Here is a 22,979-nt window from a genome sequence, read left to right as displayed (position 1 = left end):
ACGCGTGTACATGGAGTGCGCGGAGAGCCTTTGGTTGCGTTGCAAAGCTGCTCAAACAAAAAGCAGGCCTTATCCACACCGGGGTAGCTCAGAGCGCAGCATACACACTTGCCTGTATTTGCCAGCAGATTGAATTTGGTGAGTAATGGTTTCAATCGTTTTCACATTTTGCGATATAAAAAAGTTACTGCCATTCGTTGCAGCTTGCGTTGAACACTGCCAGAGCTAGCCAAATCTCCCATGAAAAAACAATAGCTCCCGTTAAATTGGCGTCGAGCTTGTGTATTTAGCGGTAATATAAATGAAGAAACACACTGTTGAGTCAAATTAAGCGGCATGCTCTCGGATGGAGGGGGGCGCCTCGTATCGCTCCTGTCGTCCACCTGAGAGGCGTTATTTTCGGCTGGGACTTGAGCTGACGGCCGGTGTCGGCACAACACCGGCCCGACGAGTGGTGGGAATGACTCTTGCTTCTTAAAGCTTTTCAGAAATACAGGGATCCCTCGTTTTTCGCGGTTAATGGGGACCAGAACCTGCCGCAATAAGTGAAAACCGCGAAGTAGCGCCCCCCCATTTTTTTGTGCATGTTCAATGTATTTATTCAGATTTTACATTGGAAAAAAGATACATATATATAAGACATGTTTTTTCACGTTTTTCACCAAAGTATCATTTATAAATGGTTTTCAAGCACTTCAAAATGTAAGAATTATGATAAGTTTTAAACATGTTACTGCCCCACCGAATTATTTTTAAACAAGAATAAAGTAGTAAGAAAATGCTTGGCTTTATTAAAAGCTTCATAGTGAGTCTACTCAAACCCTCTCAGGCTTTGTTAAACGGTGATTGACACATGTGCAAAGTTTTTCTTTTTATATATATTTTTTTGTTTGAAGCAACTTATTCGATTAAATAATAAAGACACAAATGTCCTAGCCAAAATGTGGCCCAAACGCAAAACAACATTACTTCAATGGAAAAATTTGTTTCAATCAAGAAAAATAGTTTTCAAATGCTTTTTTTTGTCTCAAATTTATTTTTGCAATCAAAAATATTTTTTTTTATTGAAGTGACTTTTTTGGGATTAAAAGTATATACTGTATTTTGATTGAAGCAACTTTGTTTTTGATAGAAGTAACTTTGTTTTTTGATTGAATAATAAAAACACAAATCTACCTCCATCGTTATTGAGAGAGAAAGAACTTAAGAAAGCTTTAAAACTAAAAGCCACCGGGGAGTCTGTTTTTTTGTTGTTGTTTTTTTTGTATATTTATATTTCATTCCATAGACATGCCTCGTAGGGAAAGGAGATTGAGGGATAAAAAAAGGAGTTGGATGAGGCTGCTAAAGGCAGACCTGGTAAGAACAAGTTTGCAAGGATAGTCGGGTATTAAATACATTTATAAACACAATTACAATGCTATTTTTCTATAAGATTTTATGTCATTGCTTTATTAATCAGTTGTTGTTAAGTATGGATAATAATGAAATTATACTTTTGAGAAAACTGTGCTGTTTGTGGCTCAGTGACCATCTGATGTGGTTTGTTCTCAGATGAACAAGTTGAGGAAGGAAGTTTTGATGCAGAGGTTGAAGGAAGAAAAGAGGCAGACTGACTGAGTCACAGCCAGAAAGTGTTGATGACAGTTTTGATTTCTATTCACTGTTGCCCCTTCCCAATTAAAGTATGTCACAGTCGCATCCAATTATTATCTAAAGCTGGTTAAAATTGAAGTTATGTTGTTTTAAGGTGTATTAAATACTTGTTCATGTGCCCCTTTTGATCTACGAGCACCCGCCCCTCCACCGGTCTCTGCACGGCCCTGCTGAAACACAGTGTGGGTCGACAGAGCGCAATATTTTGTTGGGGTGTACAGTGTGCTGGAACATACTTCCTCCACACCCATCTCACCTTTTTAACCCCTGACCCATTTTCATGCCTGAGTGAAGAACTGCTTTGACTCATTAAGGCTGTTGCTTAACACTCTGCTACTTCATTTGTAGGAGAAAAAAAGATACGATGTATTTTTCATCGTTCCAAAGTCGATGGGGTGCCAAAGTCTGACATTTTTTGACAAAACACCAAATTCAGAAAATGACTAATAACTCCCCCATACAACGTTCAATCTTTTTCATATTTGGCATGTACGTGATGTATCCCAGCCTGAACTCGACTTCATTGAAGTATCACCCATTAGGCCTGGCGCCCCTGCTGGGAGCAGGAAATTGCCTTTTTTATGAGACCGACTCCTCCTCGAAGGGAAAAAAAAACAACTAATGACCCCCCAAAAAAATCACCGAAAAGAAATAGGAGAAATCAACACAGGACTCCCGAGGGCCCGTTGAGTCCTGCTTGCAGGGTTAGTTATTATTAGTATTTTATATTTTTTTTCCCACAAAGTATAATAAAAAACAAAACAAAACGTATGTATAAATATATTTTAATAAATGTTTTTTAAGCACTTTAAATGTAATAATCATGATAAGTTTCAAACATGCAACTGTCTCACTAAATTATTTTTAAACAGGAATAAAGCAGAAAAATGCTTGGCTTTATTAAATGCTTCATTGAGTGAGTCCACCCAAATCCAAAGCTGCTTACATACACACAATGAGTTGCCACAGCAACTGTTTAACAGGTTAAATGAGGATTGACGCATGTGGCCCTTTGAAGCTCGGTTCTCTGGCAACATCAAACATCAACGTCTGTAAATCCTTGTAAACTTTAATGAGCAACTCCAGTGCACTCACTGCCTGACCAAGAACGAGCAGGGAGAGAGAGACCACGCGATTGGCTATGGAAAGCTCATCTGTTTTTTTTTTTTTTTTTTTTTTTTGATTCAATAAAAATCTGCGATGGACTGAGGGCGCAAAGTAGCGAGGGATCACTGTACATCATACCACTGTACCATTTCAACACGCTAATGAGATTGGATACAATACCAATAAGTTGACTGTTAGTATAACAAGATATCAAACAATAACACTGCTGACTTTCGGATTGGCATGATCAGTTTTTTTTTTCTTGTCAGGTTGAGCACATCCGTGAATGCAGTGGTGGCCATCTGCGTAATCTTTGCCATGTCCTTCATCCCAGCCAGCTTTGTCCTCTACCTCATCCAGGAACGCGCAACAAAAGCCAAGCACTTGCAGTTTGTCAGCGGTGTTAGCCCTTTCATCTATTGGCTGGCCAATTTCTTCTGGGACATGGTGAGAGGAATCCAGCACTGGTCTTTTTAAAGATTGCTGTCATTTTTACCATCAACATTTCTCCCAGGTGAATTACTCCATTAGTGCCGCCATGGTAGTCGCCATCTTCATGGCATTTGACAAAAAGTGCTACACCTCACCGTCCAACCTGCCTGCCCTTGTAGCACTACTTCTGCTCTACGGGTAATACTATGACGTTCACTACGTAGTAGTAAGACTACTCCCCTCTTTGGTGATGTGTTTTTTTCATCTGTTACGTTTTTGGGGAGGGGGTGTAGGAATGTCTAAAGCTTCTCTACTTCTACTCCTGGTCTTTAGAGACAATTATCGGTTGATACTGATGGAGATAGACATCCAAACCGTTATAACTGGTGGTGCTAGCAGTGATAAAACAGTGGTTATGTTTCCATAATTTCCTGTTCTATACCCATTGATAGCACTGTATTGTGTTTTCAGGTGGTCCGTGACCCCCATGATGTACCCCATGTCATACCTATTTAACATCCCGAGCACTGCATACGTGTCTCTGTCATGCCTCAACCTGTTCATTGGCATAAACAGCAGTGCGGTCACTTTCATTCTGGAGCTCTTTGACAACAACCGCGTAAGTCTAAGCATAATACCCTACAGTCCCTGACAAAAGTCTTGTCGCTGATCCATTTTGTAGAAACAATTGTTAATAAGTTAACCAACCTTACTTTTAATTATTCAATTGGTTTAAAAAAATCAATTCAATTCAATTCAGTTCAATTCAATTCAATTCAATTCAATTTTATTTGTAAAGCCCTGGATCACAACAATGTTGTCTCAAAGGGCTTTGCAGAGGCAATATGTTACACAATCAGAAACAGCAAATGAAGCAACAAAGATGAATAAATAAATTCAAGTCCTGGGTATCCCCCATCCTTAAACCCTCCATGTCGGCAAGGAAAAACTCCCAAAACTCCAGACATAACACTACATAACACTATCAACAAACTCGTCATTAACAGCAGGGCCGGACATTATTCCTTCATAATCAGATGACATGGAGGCAAATATTGGCTGGATTATCTGTTTATACTCTGAAACAAAGCGATCACATAATGTCCTTTTCATCTGAGTTCTAGTCACTAGTGACGGATTATCTTGAAGCACAAACTGAAATGTAATTAGAAAATGATCAGACAGTACGGGGTTGTGGGGATGGACACTAAGATTACTAATCTCCGTACCGTAGGTTAAAATCAGGTCCAGGGTCTGCTTGTGACTATGAGTTGGTTTATTTACATTTTGAATGAAGCCAGTGCCATCTAGTAGGTCATTAAAAGCCTTACAAAGAGAGTCACCGTCATCATCAACATGTATATTAAAATCCCCTGCAATTATAATTCTATCCCAGCTTAGCAAAATACTGGATAAAAAGTCAGAGAAATCTAACAAAAACTCATATGAACGCTAAGACCCTCCCAAATGATGTTGAATGTACAAAAATATATTTATTTCACTGAAAAAAGATTTATCATTTAATCAAGACATAAAGGTCAAATTTTGGCAAGACAAAAGTTTGGTCGCCTACAGAAAGTAGTGTGAAAATTGAACAAAAAATGTACTTCAAATACAAAAATAAGTTACATAACATAACCGAATTAAGTAGTGGTGCTGTGAGATCCAAATTTGATATTTTGTATGACTTCCATGGGCTTGAAGAACTGCATCCATGCGGTTCGGCAAGGATTCATACAAGTCATCAGGAACATCAAAGAAAGCATTCTTGCATGCCTCCCAGAGTTCATCAACATTCTAGGGTTTCGTCTGCCAGGCTTCCTCTTTCATCCTACCCCAGACATGCTCAATGATGTTCATGTCTGGTGACTGGGCTGCCCAGTCCTGGAGGATCTTGACCACCAAACTTCACTGTTTTGTGGCAAAAGGTGGATTTTTCAGATGAATCTTCCATTGAAGTACACCACAGTCGCCGCAAATATTGCAGGAGACCTACCGGAGCCCGCATGGATCCGAGATTCACTCAGAAAACAGTGAAGTTTGGTAGCGGCAAAATCATGGTGTGGGGTTACATCCAGTATGAGGGTGTGCAAGAGATCTGCAGGGTGGAAGGCAACATAAAGAGTCTGAAATATCAACAAATCTTAGCTGCCCCTTACATTCCTAGCCATAAAAAGGGGCACATTCTGCAGCAGGATGGTGCTCCATCGCATACTTCAATCTCTACCTCAAAGTTCCTTAAGGCAAAGAAGATCAAGATCCTCCAGGACTGTCCAGCCCAGTCACCAGACATGAACATCATTGAGCATGTCTGGGGTAGGATGAAAGAGGGAGCATGGAAGACGAAACCCAAGAATGTTGATAAAGTCTGGGAGGCATGCAAGACTGCTTTCTTTGATGTTCCTAATGACATGTATGAATCCTTGCCGAACCGCATGGAAGCAGTCCTTCAAGCCCATGGGAGTCATACAAAATATTAAATTTGGATCTCACAGCACCACTACTTAATTCGCTTATGTTATGTAACATATTGCTGTATTTGAATGGTAAATGGTGTTATAAGTACATTTTTTGGTCAATTTTCACACTACTTTCTGTAAGCAACAAAACTTTTGTCTTGCCAAAATTGGACCTTTATGTCTTGATTAAATGATAAATCTTTTTTCAGTGAAACAAATATTATTTTTGTATATTCAACGTCATTTGGGAGGGTCTTAGCTTTCATATGAGCCATTTCTGAAACCAATTGAATAATTAAAAGTCAGGTTATCAGCAATTCTTTCTACAAAACGGATAAGCGACAAGACTTTTATCAGGGACTGTATTACAGTTATATAAATAATGTTGCGTTGATTGTCGTAGCTGGAGTGTTCATGCAGGTTTTTGTCTGTGTCACTAGTCCTTGCTCATGTTCAACGAGTGGCTGAAGAAAGGCTTGCTGGTGTTCCCTCATTTCTGTCTAGGACGTGGCCTCATCGACATGGCCATGAATCAGGCTGTCACCGATGTCTACGCTCGCTTCGGTAATGACTTTTTATACGCGTGACTGCAGTCCAGTGGTGGCTGGTCAAAAAGGATGATAGGACAGCACCCACCACTTCCAATCGTCAACACATTGTGTTCTTTAAAACAAAACTTTTCATGAAAATATTCATTTGATAATGAAATATGTTGATAAACGTATGTGTAGATCTATTTTCAGACTGTTAGGCTGATGTTAACATCCACTGCTTTCTCTTTATTGAATCATCACCAGTGAAACTGAGTTTGTTATTTATTTATTTGGTTTTTTTGGGCAGGCGAGGAGCACATCGACAACCCTTTCCGATGGGACTTAGTGGGCCGAAATGTTTGCTTCATGGCGGTGGAAGGTTTTGTTTATTTCACTCTCAACCTCCTCATCCAATACCGCTTCTTCCTGAACCACTGGTATATAAATTGAAATGACGATTAATCATTTGTTAATATACAGTATTTTCAAGTGTTAAAACGTGACCTCATAAAAATTAGCTGCACAGTTTTATCTTGGCAATAGTTTCACTCAAGGGCAAATGGGTTTACGTTATTTCCAACGTGACAAATTAGTTTTGGAATAATAAATTGTTCAACAAAGTAAACCAATTAGAATGTTTTAGTATAAGTACTTGAAAACACAGAATAAAAAGAATAACTAAATAAAAAATAATTAATATTTCTATGAACACTACTCGTAGGATATCAGATGCTAAGTTGAGCCCGGTAGCAGACGAAGACGACGACGTAGCGTGTGAGCGAAAAAGAATCTACGATGGCGGTAGCAAGTCGGACATCTTGCACATACAAGACCTCTCCAAGGTAATTGAAGAATGTGTTTCTTAGTAATTAACTCATTCCCTCCTAGCCATTTCCACTGGGGCAACCCCCTTGGCTCAAGGCAGTTTTACTGGATTTTGACTGATTTTGCAAGGCCCACAGAAAATTCTGTTCTATTGCTATATAAACATGGAACCCACCAAAAGAAAGATTAGACTCTCTTCTTTCAGCAGGAAAAGTTAGTTCATATCTTTTTCCATTCTTTGGAAATCAGCATTAGAAAATAGCTTAGTTTGAGCAATTTTCCAATTTCAGAAGAAAGAAAAGAGAAATTGAGCTTTTTGTAAAAGCATACATTTCAAACATAACTTTGACTTTAACACAGCTATTTTTTGCTTTTGTGACATCCTACACATCTGAATAATGTTTTCCTTCCACAAAATAACATAAACAACAAGACAAATAGAGCTTTTGATAGCAAAGTAACAATTTATTGACACATAACTGAACTATTGAACTGAGCCGGGGTAAACTTTTCCCTCATCGCCGCTTGTCTCATTAAGATGGAGTTTTTTGAGTCTTTCTTTTGTGATGACCACTGCCTCGTGGTGGAGTTCGCCCGGGGAATTTGTGTGAGGCATGTTGTGTTCCTGGGGGGAACTGGTTTGGCTGTGCGCGTTTCCGGCTGAGTCGTGGGACATTGGAGGGTAGCGGGGGACGCGAGCGGCCGAGCACGGTGGCGCGGGCTCTGCTCGGCGAGCAGCACGAACTCAACGGCATCGTCTGCTGCACTGGTGGTCCCGGTCGTTCTGCTCGGTCGTCCAACCACTGGCATCCTGGGTGTCCGCCCAGTTGTTCTGCTTGGTCGTCTGCCTAGCATCCTGGACGTCATCCTGGTCGTCCATTTAGTCGTCTTTGGCAGGCACCCCGGCCGTGCGGCCCGGCCGTTCGTTCTGTTGAATCGGGTTGCGGGTAGAGTCCCGATCCGATCCCGATCGTTTTAGTTTGAGTATCTGCCGATCCCGATATTTCCCGATCCGATTGCTTTTTTTTTTTTTTTTTTTGCTCTTTTTTTTTTTTGCTCCCGATTCAATTCCAATCATTCCCGATAATTTTTCCCGATCATATTCATTTTGGCAATGCATTGAGAAAAAAATGAATAAAACTCGGACGAATATATACATTCAACATACAGTACATAAGTACTGTATTTGTTTATTATGACAATAAATCCTCAAGATGGCATTTACATTATTAACATTCTTTCTGTGAGAGGGATCCACAGATCGAAAGACTTGTAATTCTTAAAGGATAAATGTGACTTTGTATATTGTGACTAAATATTGCCATCTAGTGTATTTGTTGAGCTTTCAGTAAATGATACTGTAGCCATGCCCAAATGCATGATGGGAAGTGCAACCATGACTGTGCGTAGTGCTACCAATTGATATATCCTCTCTGCATTGGGAAATAACATAGGGTGCTAAGAAAAAGATCTATTACTACCTTTCTTCCCCACATTGCTTCCCACGATGTTTCTAATCGAAGGGAGAGGGATTGTAAGGCTTTAGCCAATTAAAAAAAGGCTCCAAAGGGTGCCAAAAGTCACTCTACTCATTTAACGCTGTCTTTTAGCTCTATATATATGTAAAACGGCGCCATTACAGATTGAACGTGACAATGCGTGAGTGGGACGTGCAGTGCATGTATTAATTGCGTTAAATATTTTAAAGTGATACATTTTTAAAAAATTTACCGCCGTTATCGGGATAAATTTGATAACCCTACCTTAAGCCTAAACTAAAGACTCTGGATGAGTGTAACATATTATGTCTGTAACGTTAAATACAATTAAAAAGCAATTTGATTAAAAAAAAAATATATATATATATTTAAAAAAGGCATGTCCGATATTTTTTTGCCGATTCCGATACTTTGAAAATGACGTGATCGGACCCGATCGATCGGCACATCTCTAGTTGCAGGTCCTACCGAATGCGCTACTGCCCTCCAGTGGCCAGTTTTATTGCTTTAAAATGGATATTCAGCATCGTGCTTTGGAGTTAAGTTGCATTAGAACCTAGAGATGTTTCTTGTGAAAAAAACCCCCTAAAAAACGTATAAATACGTCTTCGGGACGCTGAAACAATTAAAAATAGAATTTCTTTATACGTTTTTGGGAGCAAATGAGTTAATAGGAAATTAGATCACATGTGTTGTTTTTCCCCTTCAGACGTATGTGGGCAGGAAGAGGCCAGCGGTCGACAGGATTTGTGTGGGTGTTCCTGCTGGAGAGGTAAGTTTGCTAGCTTTATACTTTTTTTTGTTGAAAGCAATGCATACTTCACTCTTTTGTTTGTCATTATTAGCAACTAAGCTTGCATAGATAAAACGCATATTTTGTCCTTTCAGTGTTTCGGACTTTTAGGTTTCAATGGAGCCGGCAAAACAACCACCTTCAAAATGTTGACAGGCGACACCGACGTCAGCTCAGGGGATGCCACCGTGGTTGGTTACAGGTACAAAATTAAAAGCCTTAGTGTTAAGCAGTGGTGGATGAAGTACTCACTTTTTTTTTTACTTAAGTAAAAGTACAAATGCAGGGCCAAAAAAGGGCCAAAAAAATGCTTAAGTACAAGTATCTAAGAAAAAAAACAGTACTTGCCTGACGCAACGATAAATGTCAGTTAAAAGACAACATGTATACAGAACTTTTGCACCCACAATATTACCATTTTCTTTTTCACTTTTTAAAACAGCAGAATGGGAAAAAAAAACAAGCAATAAAATTGACTACAATGTAGACAGAAGCTTAACAAGCTCAAAAAACCCTCAGAATTTAGTTAATGGCAGATTGCAAGCAACTATCGGGTTCATACCCCCACCTACAGTACAAGAGTGGCAGCACAACACCCGTCTGAAGGCGCTCTCACTGTTGTTGTGCTTTTCTGCTCGATTTCTTGTTCACCTGCCTAGTTCATCTCCTTGTAGTTGTGTTGCTGCCGCTATTGCTCAATTGCAATATCGTTGCACAGGGCTTATCAATTGCGCTGGAGGCATGAAAACGAAACTATGAATGGCGTACCGCATGCAACACGTCACTTTTGCTCATTAATATTTATGACGTTAGCAACTGTTACTAGGCGGGTCAAGCTCGCGTTAGTCCTTAATGCTAAATGTATGTAAATAGTAGGGTTGTTCCGATCATGTTTTTTTGCTCCCGATCCGATCCCGATCGTTTTAGTTTGAGTATCCGCCGATCCCGATATTTCTCAATCCGATTGCTTTTTTTTTTGCTCCCGATTCAATTCCAATCATTCCCGATAATTTTGCCCCATCATATACATTTTGGCAATGTATTAAGAAAAAAATGAATAAAACTCGGACGAATATATACATTCAACATACAGTACATAAGTACTGTATTTGTTTATTATGACAATAAATCCTCAATATGGCATTTACATTATTAACATTCTTTCTGTGAGAGGGATCCACGGATAGAAAGACTTGTGACTTTGTATATTGTGACTAAATATTGCCATCTAGTGCATTTGTTGAGCTTTCAGTGATTGATATTGCAGCCATGCCCCAATGCATGATGGGAAGTGGAACCATGACTGTGCGTCGTGCTAGCAATTGATATATCTTCTCTGCGTTGGGAAATAACATAAGGTGTTAAGAAAAAGATCAAATGCGACCTTGCTTCCCCACATTGCTTCCCATGATATATCTAATCGTAGGGAGAGGGATTGTAAGGCTTTAGCTATTTAAAACAAGCCTCCAAAGGCTGCCAACATTCACTCTACTTATTTTATGCTGCCTTTTATCTCTCTATATAAAATGGCGCCATTACAGATTGAGCGCGACAATGCGTGAGTGGGTCGTGCAACGCATGCATTAATTGCGTTAAATTTTTTAACGTGATACATTTAAAAAAAACTTATTACTGCTGTTATTGGGATAAATTTGATAACCCTACCTTAAGCCTAAACTAAAGAGTCTGGATGAGTGTAACATATTATGTCTGTAACTTTAAATACAATTAGAAAACGATTTAATTAATAAAAATAGATATATAAAAAAAAAAACATGGCCGATATTTTTTGCCAATTCCGATACTTTGAAAATTACGTGATCGGACCCGATCGATCGGCATCCCGATCGATCGTGACATCTCTAGTAAATAGTGTACGAACAGGATGTTTACTGAGCTAAACCTACTAATTCTGTCCGAAAATTATGTCCCTGTTGCCAAATTCACTGGTAAAGATGTGGAAGAACCTACAAATGTTCAGTTAGAGATGGGTTGAGTGTCAAAGGCTGAAAAAGACGGGAAAAAAGCCGACCTGATCCAGAGATAGCTTTTTTATTGACACCTTTTTCTTGTTTGCATTGCCTTACGCCACTGACAATAACATTCTCCTGTTTTAACAAGCTATCCTTTACCACCATATGCCCTGTCTTTCTTATATATTATATCCTCTGATTGTCTTACATCTCTGACCTTTTTTGCAGGTAATTTACATTGCTATTTTTGTGTAGCGATCACAAATGCTGCTCATTGACAGCCAATGAAAACTTTTAATTTTTTCATTAATAAAAAATCTTATTTCTATAACTTATTTACACTTTCCCCTTATTAAAGTTTTTTTTTTTTTTTACAACAGAAAAGGTAACAACCGTGGCAGTCAGATACCATTTTAATTTTTTCAGGTCATTCATTGTCAGACAGAAGCAGCGCGGCAAAACGGCACGCTAAAAAAAAAATAAGTAAAGATATCAAAATGGCTTATCTCTTCGTCTTCTGTCGGACCATGGCCCCCAACAAAATGTTAACTGCATATGAAGGTGAAAGGCTTCACCTTGCTGGCGTTAAACTGGTCTTTTGGACGTCCGCACAAGTTGATCCATTCCAGTTCACATTTTTTTCCTCTTTTTTTGGCTTCGGGAAACGTATGAAGAAAACATCCTTCATATGTCGTAATGGCTAGAGTCGTTTCTGCAAGCTCCATAGCAGCATTGTTTATTCGTCATGTTCTTTTTTGAAAAATTACCGGCAGCAAGCAGTACTAACATGGGTTGTATGCGAGGGCGCTTCTACTGTATGTTGACCCACTTCCGGTTTACGACGGTGACGTCACGGTCTGAAAATAGCATTCCTGCGTTACGCTAATTACAAAGAGAAAAAAAACAAACAAAAGTAACGTGTAATACAATTTGAAAAGTAGTGAAGTAAAAAGTACAGCTACGTGCTGTAAAATGTAGTGAAGTAAAAGTAAAAAGTACCACTTCATATTTGTACTTAAGTAAAGTACAGATGCACACAAAAATGTACTTAAGTACAGTAACAAAGTACTTCGTGACATTCCACCACTGGTGTTAAGTGTTGGTAATGTAAGGGCTGGTTAGTTTAAGGTTAAGGTAAAGTGAGAATAAACGGCTTGTAAATTTCACACACAACAGAACAGTGTAATTGGCAACCTTGTGATTTATTATTGGAGTAGACATTCACTTGTTTGAGCAAAGGCGCCAAAGTTGTAGGATTTACCTGAATTAAGTTTGAAATAGGGTTGTTTTGGGTTTAGATTAGGTTAACGAATGAATGAATAAATAAATATAATATTGCGTTGGCTACCCCAAGATGTATTGCATTAGTTGCTGAATAAATGTGCAGTGGCCTCCTCTTGTTGATCGTTATTTTAGCACCAATTTTCCATATTTTAAGCCATTCCTTATTTTGGAAGGTAACACTAAATCTAATATGAGTGGGATAAATTATAATTATCTTGAAGGTTAACACATGGATGTGAAAAAAGGGAAACAAATGGTAGTAGAGCATTAAAAATGGGTTTGGGGCAAAATTTTTCTGCCTTAACACTGAATAGAAAGACAAATAATTCAAATTTACAGTCAGCACATTAACTCATGTAACTGTGAGTGATACCTTGCCATGTTGTGTCGCAGCATCCTCAAAAAGATGCTGGACGTGCACCAGAACATGGGTTACTGCCCGCAATTTGACGCCATTGACGAACTCCTGACAGGCAGAGAGCACCTATACCTATATGCCCGCCTGAGAGGGGTCCCAGAGGACGAGATCCCAAGGGTGAGTGCGAGGGCCCCGACTATATTATTTGATGAAAAACTCTTCTATTTTATATGCTCATGCCAAGGTCCTACTTTAAAACGAGTGACTTAACTTTACTTAAATAAATTAGTGCTTTACTTAGTGTAAAGAAACTACAGTTTGTTAAAATTGTGTAAGAGCTTTATCTAGACAATGCTAGTGTTTGCCATCTTATGGCAGGGTTAAACTCTGTGGTTATTCTGTATATTAAGCTAAATATCATTCCATTTAAAAGGTGGCCGAGTGGGGCATCCAAAAATTGGGATTGTCGGAGTACGCAGGCCGCTGCGCCGGCACCTACAGCGGCGGCAACAAACGCAAACTGTCCACCGCTATTGCCATGATCGGTTGCCCTGCGTTAGTTCTATTGGTAAGTCGGGTAATCAGCACCTTGAAATTCTATCCATTTATTATTTTTCTTTTAGGGTAACTGTTTGATTTTCAGGACGAACCTACAACTGGCATGGACCCGCATTCTCGTCGCTTCCTGTGGAACGCCATTCTTAGTGTCATTCGGGATGGCCGTGCCGTCGTGCTGACATCACACAGGTTGGGTGATGCCGCCACTCACCGTATTATCCGGAATATATAAGGTGTATCGGAGTATAAGGCTTGAATGAATGGCTCTTTTTAAAACGTTTTTCATATATAGGGCACACTGCAAAATAAGGCTCAGTAGAAGTCGTAGTAGGGGTCAGATTATATATTTTACCATGGTTATTATTTTCTAGTTTGGTTTTTAATTTAAAATTTTAAATATTAATTATATATACAGTGGGGCAAATAAGTATTTAGTCAACCACTAATTGTGCAAGTTCTCCCACTTGAAAATATAAGAGAGGCCTGTAATTGTCAACATGGGTAAACCTCAACCATGAGAGACAGAATGTGGAAAAAAACAGAAAATCACATTGTTTAATTTTTAAAGAATTTTTTTGCAAATCATGGTGGAAAATACGTATTTGGTCAATACCAAAAGTTCATCTCAATACTTTGTTATGTACCCTTTGTGGGCAATAACGGAGGCCAAACGTTTTCTGTAACTCTTCACAAGCTTTTTCACACACTGTTGCTGGTATTTTGGCCCATTCCTCCATGCAGATCTCCTCTAGACCAGTGATGTTTTGGGGCTGTCGTTGAGCAACACGGACTTTCAACTCCCTCCATAGATTTTCTATGGGGTTGAAATCTGGAGACTGGCTAAGCCACTCCAGGACCTTGAAATTCTTCGTACGAAGCGACTCCTTTGTTGCCCTGGCTGTGTGTTTGGGATCATTGTCATGCTGAAAGACCCAGCCACGTCTCATCTTCAGTGCCCTTGCTGATGGAAGGAGATTTTCACTCAAAATCTCTCGATACATGGCCCCATTCATTCTTTCCTTTACACAGATCAGCCGTCCTGGTCCCTTTGCAGAAAAACAGCCCCAAAGCATGATGTTTCCACCCCCATGCTTCACAGTGGGTATGGTGTTCTTCAGATGCAATTCAGTATTCTTTCTCCTTCAGAAAGAAGAACCTGTGTTTCTACCAAAAAATTCTATTTTGGTTTCATCTGACCATTACACATTCTCCCAGTCCTCTTCTGGATCATCCAAATGCTCTCTATTGAACCGCAGACCGGCCTGGACGCGTACTTTCTTTAGCAGGGGGACACGTCTGGCAGTGCAGGATTTGAGTCCCTGGCGGCGCATTGTATTACTGATAGTAGCCTTTGTTACTGTGGTCCCAGCTCTCTGTAGGTCATTCACTAGGTCCCCCCTGTGGTTCTGGGATTTTTGCTCACCGTTCTTGTTATCATTTTGACACCACGGGGTAAGATCTTGCATGGTGCCCCAGATCGAGGGAGATTATCAGTGGTCTTGTATGTCTTCCATTTTCTAGTAATTGCTCCCACAGTTGATTTCTTTACACCAAGCGTTTTACCTTTTGCAGATTCAGTCTTCCCAGCCTGGTGCAGGTCCACAATTTTGTCTCTGGTGTCCTTCGACAGCTCTGACTCTTGGCCATAGTGGAGTTTGGAGTGTGACTGACTGAGTTTGTGGACAGGTGTCTTTTATACCGATAATGAGTTAAAACAGGTACCATTAATACAGGTAACGAGTGGAGCCTTGTTAGACCTCATTAGAAGTTAGACCTCTTTGACAGCTAGAAATCTTGCTTGTTTGTAGGTGACCAAATACTTATTTTCCACTCTAATTTGGAAATAAATTCTTTAAAAATCAAACAATGTGATGAATTTTTTTTTTTTTCCACATTCTGTCTCTCATGGTTGAAGTTTACCCATGTTGACAATTACAGGCCTCTCTAATCTTTTCAAGTAGGAGAACTTGCACAATTGGTGGTTGACTAAATACTTTTTTGCCCCACTGTATATATTATCATTAGATTAGCGTAGAGTAGCCAAAAATGTTACTCAAGTAAGAGTAGTGTTACTTCAAAATAATATTATTCAAGTAAAAGCATTACTAAATGTACTTAAGTAAAAAAGTATCCGGTGAAAAGAATACTCAAGTAATGAGTAACATTTTGAGTAACTGCTTAATTTTGTTTGATGATTTTTTTTTTCTCTCAGCACAAACGTATCTATATGGCCTGTTATTATAATGATACTGTACAATAAACCATTACATAATCACACTAAGCCAAAGGAAAAAAAAAAAAAAAAACCTTAAAGAAAGAATTAATGAAGCATTATTCGTCCAAAGAGCATGAGTGCCCTGCCCTCTAGTAGAGAAAATAGTTCCTAGTTTAATCTAATCTTTAATCTACTCGAGTAAAAGTAAAAAGTATGTCTTAGTCAAACTATACTTGGTACATTTTTCTCTAAAAGTTACTCATGTAAATGTAATGGAGTACATTTAACGCATTACTACCCATCTCTGGAAGGGGTTGGGGTTGTGTTATGCATACCATTAGATGGAGCTGCGCTAAAGGGAATTTCATGCCTTGATTTATCAATATTGATCCATATATAAAGTGAATTGGATTATAAGGAGCACTGTCAGCGTCTGAGAAAATTGAAGGCTTTTAGGTGCGCCTTATAGTGCGGAAAATACGAAATGTCATCTTTTGGAAATCATAGCTTGTTTATTACTTCCTGTTGTGTTCATTCAAAAAATCTTAAAATAGCAATCTTTCCATTTGGTCAGTATTGTATTTGTTAGCAATGCTAGTTTATCAAACAATGGTACACTTATTCCTCTACTTTGTTTTTCCCTTATTTGAAATTTCCTAAAATCGGAGGGCTTTAGTTTAATAATTATTAGATTCATCTTTAGATTCATGTTCTGTTTTGTGTTCACCAGCATGGAGGAATGCGAGGCCCTGTGCACGCGACTAGCTATCATGGTCAATGGAACATTCAAGTGTCTGGGCACCATCCAGCACCTCAAATACAAGTAAGCTGACATGTATTTATTTATTTCTATTGAAGGGAAAGCAACAAAATTACACATTGCTCCACCTTTAGGATACACAGATGTACTGCATCATGCTAAGTATTGGATACGTCAACCCTCACACTGTAAACATGATTTTGCTTCTTGAAATGGCCTCGGGGTCCGGAACTAAGTGGTAACTGCCGTCTTTTTACAGATTTGGAGATGGCTACGTGCTCACCCTGAAGGTCAGAGCAGCCGAACCGGGCGCATCACCTGACCTGGCGCCCGTTGAGGAGTTCATGGTGAGCAGCTTCCCGACATGTGTGCGGCGGGAGAAACATTACAACACACTGCAGTACCAGATCGCGACATCGTCGCTGGCCAGGATCTTTCAGCTGGTCGTCTCCAACAAGGACAGACTTTGCATCCAAGACTACTCCGTCTCGCAGACTACGCTAGATCAGGTACGCCAAACTATACCTGCTTATACAGTAGTTCATTCTTTCTGTGGTTTGGGTACCTTTCTTACTTATTACCATTTTTCAATTTACGTGCCCCAATTAGGGGTGTGACAAAATATCGAAATGGTGATATATCGTGATACTTTGTATCCCAAAAAGTTAACGATACGCTGACGCCAAGAATCGAGATTTTGTTTTAAAAATGTTTATTTAAAAAAAAAAGGAACCAACAAGTTGCTACCAAAATCTTCAACCATAATAGTGTCTCAGTTAACTCTATGGCAGCCCTTGACTTCATAATTTATTGACGGGTCGCGGGGCCGATATATAGGGGGCCTGCATTTTTCGTCGATTTTTTTTTTTGTGATAAAATGCTTAAATCCCTAAATTCTTTATAGATATGGACGTAAAATAGTCTTGATTCTTGGTTAAAAGCAAAAAAAAAAAAAGTTAAAAAAGTTGCAGTTAGCATTTATTTTATGTACATACCTGTATGTCGAACTACAATGCTAGTCTGTTAGTGATTGTAGCTAGCGGCCGCCTCAGGTAAACAGAGCTATTCCGAGGAAAATTATTGTGAATAAATGCTTAAATCCCTGAATTCTTTATAGATATTGACGTATAACAGTCTTGATTCTTGGTTACAAGCAAAAAAACCGTGCAGTTAGCATTTATTTTACAAAACTATTTCGAAGTACAATGCTAGTCTGTTAGTGAATGGAGCTAGCGGCCGCCTTATGTAAACAGAGCTTTTCTGGTGAAAATTCTTGCGAATAAATGCTTAAATCCCCAATTTTTTAAATAGATATGGACGTAAAACAGTCTTGATTCTTGGTTAAAAGCAAAAAAAAAAGTGCAGTTAGCATTTATTTTACAAAGGTAAGTAACAGGTGCTGTTAATTACACAAATTAGAGAAGCATCACATGATTTTTCAAAGGGTGCCAATTAGGGTTGTTCCGATCATGTTTTTTTGCTCCCGATCCGATCGTTTTAGTTTGAGTATCTGCTGATCCCGATATTTCCCGAGCCGATTGCTTTTTTTTTTTTTTTTTTTTTTTGCTCCTGATTCAATTCCAATCATTCCCGATAATTTTTTCCCTATCATATACATTTTGGCAATGCATTAAGAAAAAAATGAATAAATCTCGGACGAATATATACATTCAACATACAGTACATTAGTACTGTATTTGTTTATTATGACGATAAATCCTCAAGATGGCATTTACTTTATTAACATTCTTTCTGTGAGAAGGATCCACGAATAGAAAGACTTTGTAAGGCTTTAGCCATTTAAAAAAAGGTTCCAAAGGCTGCCAAAATTCACTCTACTCATTACACGCTGCCTTATAGCTCTATATACTCTATGGCCGTTATAGATTGAACGCGACAATGCGTGAGTGGGTCCTGCAGCGCATGCGTTAATTGCGTTAAATATTGTAACATGATAAATGTAAAATATATATTAATTCTCGCCGTTAACGCGATCAATTTGATAACCCTACCTTAAGCTTAAACTAAAGACTCTGGAAGAGTGTAACACATTATGTCTGTAACGTGAAATACAATTAGAAAACGATTTAATGAAAAAATATAAATATATTAAAAAAAAGGCATGTCCGATATTTTTTTGCAGATTCCGATACTTTGAAAATGACGTGATCGGACCCCGATCGATCGGGACATATCTAGTGCCAATACTTTTGTCCGGCCCATTTTTGGAGTTTTGTGTAAAATGATAATGATTTAATTTTTTTCTATTTCTTTTTTGTGTTTATCATTGCAAGCCAAATCAAGGAAGATATTAATACCAAAGCATTTGTAATTGCAGGGGTACCAATACTTTTGGCCAGCAGTGTATATCTACACAGCCTCCCCCTTTTTTGTATTATATACTCTTATATTTTATACTTTTTTCCCCATCTCACTCATGCAACTGGTACTTATTCAGTCTTTAGTACTTGACTGACTTTTTGTGTGTCCTATGTAATGTTTTGTGTCTTATTTGGAGATTTTATCTCTGTGTAGTATTTTATGTTATTTAGAAATACTGTACTGGATGCTAACTTGTGGGTGTGGATGATTGTGCGTGTGTGCACGCGTACTGCAGGTGTTTGTCAACTTTGCCAAGCAGCAGATGGCAGAAGATGACGTGGTCACGTCGCGGCGCCGCACCGCAGGTGGACGCAAGGATGTCAAGATCATGCCTGTGAAGAGGAAAACCTGATAATAACCCATGAACCATGCTTATGTATGGATATGGACATGAATTCACAAATCCCAGAGGCTGCACTGAGATTGTGTTTTTTAATCAATGTTTGCATTAATGCATGCCACATTTCTATGTATATGACATGTACAAATGAAAGCGCATATTGTATATTTCATGTTTAATGAATGAATACATCATTATATATTCCTGAGAAGGCAGCGTAGACACGTGTAGATAAAAAAATGAGCATATTTTGGTTTATAAATAAAACAAGATGCTTTATGTACTCAGAAATGTTTTGTTTTTTTTCCTAATTTTATGTGTCAAATGTTGTTAAAGTCATAATCTACAAATCCTTCCTTCTTTCATTATATTTTAGTGAAAAAATTGTCTTTTTTTTTTCTTCTTTTTTTTAAGGAGAAAAGGCATTTTTTATATTAATAATATCATTTTTTTTGTATCCAAGAAGAATTTTACACACGGTATTTTGAAAAATATGTGTATACAGTGGGGCAAATAAATATTTCGTCAACCAACAATTGTGCAAGTTCTCCTACTTGAAATGATTAGAGTGGCCTGTAATTGTCAACATGGGTAAACCTCAACCATGAGAGACAGAATGTGTGGGGAAAAAAACAGAAAATCACATTATTTGATTTTTAAAGAATTTATTTGCAAATCATTGTGGAAAATAAGTAGTTGGTCACCTACAAACAAGCAAGATTTCTGGCTGTCAAAGAGGTCTAACTTCTTCTAATGACGTCAAACGAGGCTCCACTCGTTACCTGTATTAATGGCTCCTGTTTTAACTCATTATCGATATAAAAGACACCTGTCCATTAACTCAGTCAGTCACACTCCAAACTCTACTATGGCCAAGACCAAAGAGCTGTCGAAGCACACCAGAGACAAAATTGTAGACCCGCACCAGGCTGGGAAGACTGAATCTGCAATAGGTAAAATGCTTGGTGTAAAGAAATCAACTGTGGGAGCAATTATTAGAAAATGGAAGACATACAAAACCACTGATAATCTCCCTAGATCTGGGGCTCCATGCAAGATCTCACCCCGTGGTGTCAAAATGATAACAAGAACGGTGAGCAAAAATCACAGAACCACACGGGGGGACCTAGTGAATGACGTACAGAGAGCTGGGACCACAGTAACAAAAGCTACTATCAGTAACACAATGCACCGCCAAGGACTCAAATCCTGCACTGCCAGACGTGTCCCCCTGCTGAAGAAAGTACACGTCCAGGCCCGTCTGCGGTTTGCTAGAGAGCATTTGGGTGATCCAGAAGAGGACTGGGAGAATGGGTTATGGTCAGATGAAACCAAAATAGAACTTTTTGGTAGAAACACAGGTTCTCGTGTTTGGAGAATAAAGAATACTGAACTGCATCCGAAGAACACCATACCCACTGTGAAGCATGGGGATGGAAACATCATGCTTTGGGGCTGTTTTTCTGCAAAGGGACCAGGACGACTGATCTGTGTAAAGAAAAGAATGAATGCGGCCATGTATCGAGAGATTTTGAGTGAAAATCTCCTTCCATCAGCAAGGGCATTGAAGATGAGACGTGGCTGGATCTTTCAGCATGACACTGATCCCAAACACACAGCCAGGGCAACAAAGGAATGGCTTCGTAAGAAGCATTTCAAGGTCCTGGAGTGGCCTAGCCAGTCTCCAGATCTCAACCCCATAGAAAATCTGTGGAGGGATTTGAAATCCATGTTGCCCAACGACAGCCCCAAAACATCACTGCTCTAGAGGAGATCAGCATGGAGGAATGGGCCAAAATATCAGCAACAGTGTGTGAAACACTTGTGAAGAAGTATAGAAAACGTTTGGTCTCCGTTATTGCCAACAAAGGGTACATAACAAAGTATTGAGATGAACTTTTGGTATTGACCAAATACTTTTTTTCACCATGATTTGCAAATAAATTCTTTAACAATCAAACAATGTGATTTTCTGTTTTTTTCCCCACATTCGACTCTCATGGTTGAGGTTTACCCATGTTGACAATTACTGGCCTCTCTAATATTTTCAAGTAGGAGAACTTGCACAATTAGTGGTTGACTAAATACTTATTTGCCCCACTGTACATAAGCACCCCCAAAAAAACGATGTTGAGAAAATGATCTTACTTGAAGATAAGCACATTATTTTATAACATTGGCAGTTTTTAAGTCAATAATAATAATTTCATTTGTAAAGCATTTTACATAAAAAAAAATGTCAGTGTGTTAAAGAAACGTTTTGAGACACAATGCCATATTTCAGGGATTTTTTTCCCCACACAGATGCTATTCACTTTGTGTTTGAGGAAAATGTGTAAAAATGTAGTTAAACAAAAATTGGTAAAAAGAAAAAGTAATGGATCTATATGGATAAAATAGTTTTGTCACACGTCAGTTGTATCACTTGAAAGTCAAATAAGTTGTTTTACTTTATTTGTTGTTTGCCCACGGTGATTGGATTACCTCATGAAGAAAAATTACTGTCTCCTTGACAAAGGAAAAAACAAGCCACCTCACGGCCGCCTGTTTTGTAGCTTTGAGGGAATGAGACGCGGTGTCATTTGCATTTAGAGTGGCTTTTTGTGAGGTGAAACACACTGGGAGCGAGTCGGGACGGATGGAAAGTCATGAAGAATAAGTTTATTACTTTGATTAGCTTCTTATTTATACCGTGAGATGCCTTTTCAACATCAACACGGCAACAGATTAGCAGAATACAAAACAAACAAAAAAATCCTCCAAAAAAGCAAATTTACGGCGTATTGTATTCACTTGGAGAAAAAAAAAAAAAAAAAAAAAGTTTTTCTGAGATATTATTTTGGGGGTTGTTCATTGAAATAATTTTTTCCAACTTTGCATTTTTCTGAGAAATTAATTTTGAGGGTTGCTTTTTTGAAATTATTTTCATACTTTGTCAAAATTATTTTTATATTTAGTGTTATTTTTTAAATTGTTTTCTCTCCATTTTTCGAAAATAAAAAATTCAAGAGATTGGTTACTTAGGGAAAAGAAATTATTCAAAATTCAAGCACTTGTGAGTTATCGAGATACTTGGAAGTCTCGTGCGTAGAAGATACCTCTCGCGACACCTTCAAATTGCCGTTTTTTGAAAAAAAAAAAAAATCCTGAGCTTAGTTATCAAGGGGGGAAAAAATCCAAATATGTTATCACTTGATCGATTAATCGATTCGAATACCGCTTAATCGGATCGTGGCGATCAATTTGACAGGGAGATAGCGGATCGATTAATTGCGAAAATTAATGGATTCTGTTATAGCTGTATCGATTAATCGAATCGTGACGATTAATTGATTCTGTCATAGCGGGATTGGCTAATCGAATAGATTATTGCCTGACCAATTAATGGAATCGTGACGATTAATCGCCTCTGGTATCGCGAGAATGCTTAATCGAATAGCGGCGATTATTCATTTCTGTCATAGCGGAATCGATTAATCAAATCGGTTAGCGCATGATCGATCAATTGAATAGTAACGATTAATCCCCGGGTCGATTAATCGAATAGTAACAATTAATCAACTCAGGTATCACCCGATTTATTGAATCGCCATCGATTCTATTATCATGGGGTCGATTAATCGAATCGATGAATGCCAGATCGATTAATCGAATCGTGACGATTACTCAGTTCTGATATTGTGGGATCGATTCTGAGAGTGTGGGATTGATTAATTGAATCAGTGACCGCCAGATCGACAAATCGAATTGCTATCGTCAGATCGATTAATCGAATCCTGATGATTACCTGATTCTGTTATCGCGG

The 22,979-nt window shown here is 38.6% G+C and overlaps 1 protein-coding gene across 1 annotated transcript in view; it reads left to right on the top strand.

Moving 5' to 3' along the window:
• Positions 1-19,465, top strand: part of LOC130930078 (retinal-specific phospholipid-transporting ATPase ABCA4) — a 71,778-nt gene extending 52,313 nt beyond the window's left edge. Inside the window, exons 37-50 of the mRNA XM_057857792.1 lie at positions 3,033-3,210; positions 3,278-3,393; positions 3,667-3,814; positions 6,095-6,218; positions 6,495-6,624; positions 6,909-7,029; positions 9,221-9,283; positions 9,400-9,506; positions 12,955-13,096; positions 13,353-13,487; positions 13,563-13,666; positions 16,423-16,515; positions 16,712-16,961; positions 19,070-19,465. Of these exons, the coding sequence (XP_057713775.1) occupies positions 3,033-3,210; positions 3,278-3,393; positions 3,667-3,814; positions 6,095-6,218; positions 6,495-6,624; positions 6,909-7,029; positions 9,221-9,283; positions 9,400-9,506; positions 12,955-13,096; positions 13,353-13,487; positions 13,563-13,666; positions 16,423-16,515; positions 16,712-16,961; positions 19,070-19,186 (1,828 nt within the window). The 3' untranslated portion in view covers positions 19,187-19,465. The remainder of the gene's footprint in view (positions 1-3,032; positions 3,211-3,277; positions 3,394-3,666; positions 3,815-6,094; positions 6,219-6,494; positions 6,625-6,908; positions 7,030-9,220; positions 9,284-9,399; positions 9,507-12,954; positions 13,097-13,352; positions 13,488-13,562; positions 13,667-16,422; positions 16,516-16,711; positions 16,962-19,069) is intronic.
• Positions 19,466-22,979: the final 3,514 nt, after the last annotated feature.

This window comes from Corythoichthys intestinalis, chromosome 14 (genome assembly GCF_030265065.1).
Source record: "Corythoichthys intestinalis isolate RoL2023-P3 chromosome 14, ASM3026506v1, whole genome shotgun sequence".
NCBI classification, from domain to species: Eukaryota; Metazoa; Chordata; class Actinopteri; order Syngnathiformes; family Syngnathidae; genus Corythoichthys; species Corythoichthys intestinalis.
The sequence above is the reverse complement of the archived record's forward strand: the minus strand, read 5'-3'. Positions and strand labels throughout refer to the sequence as shown.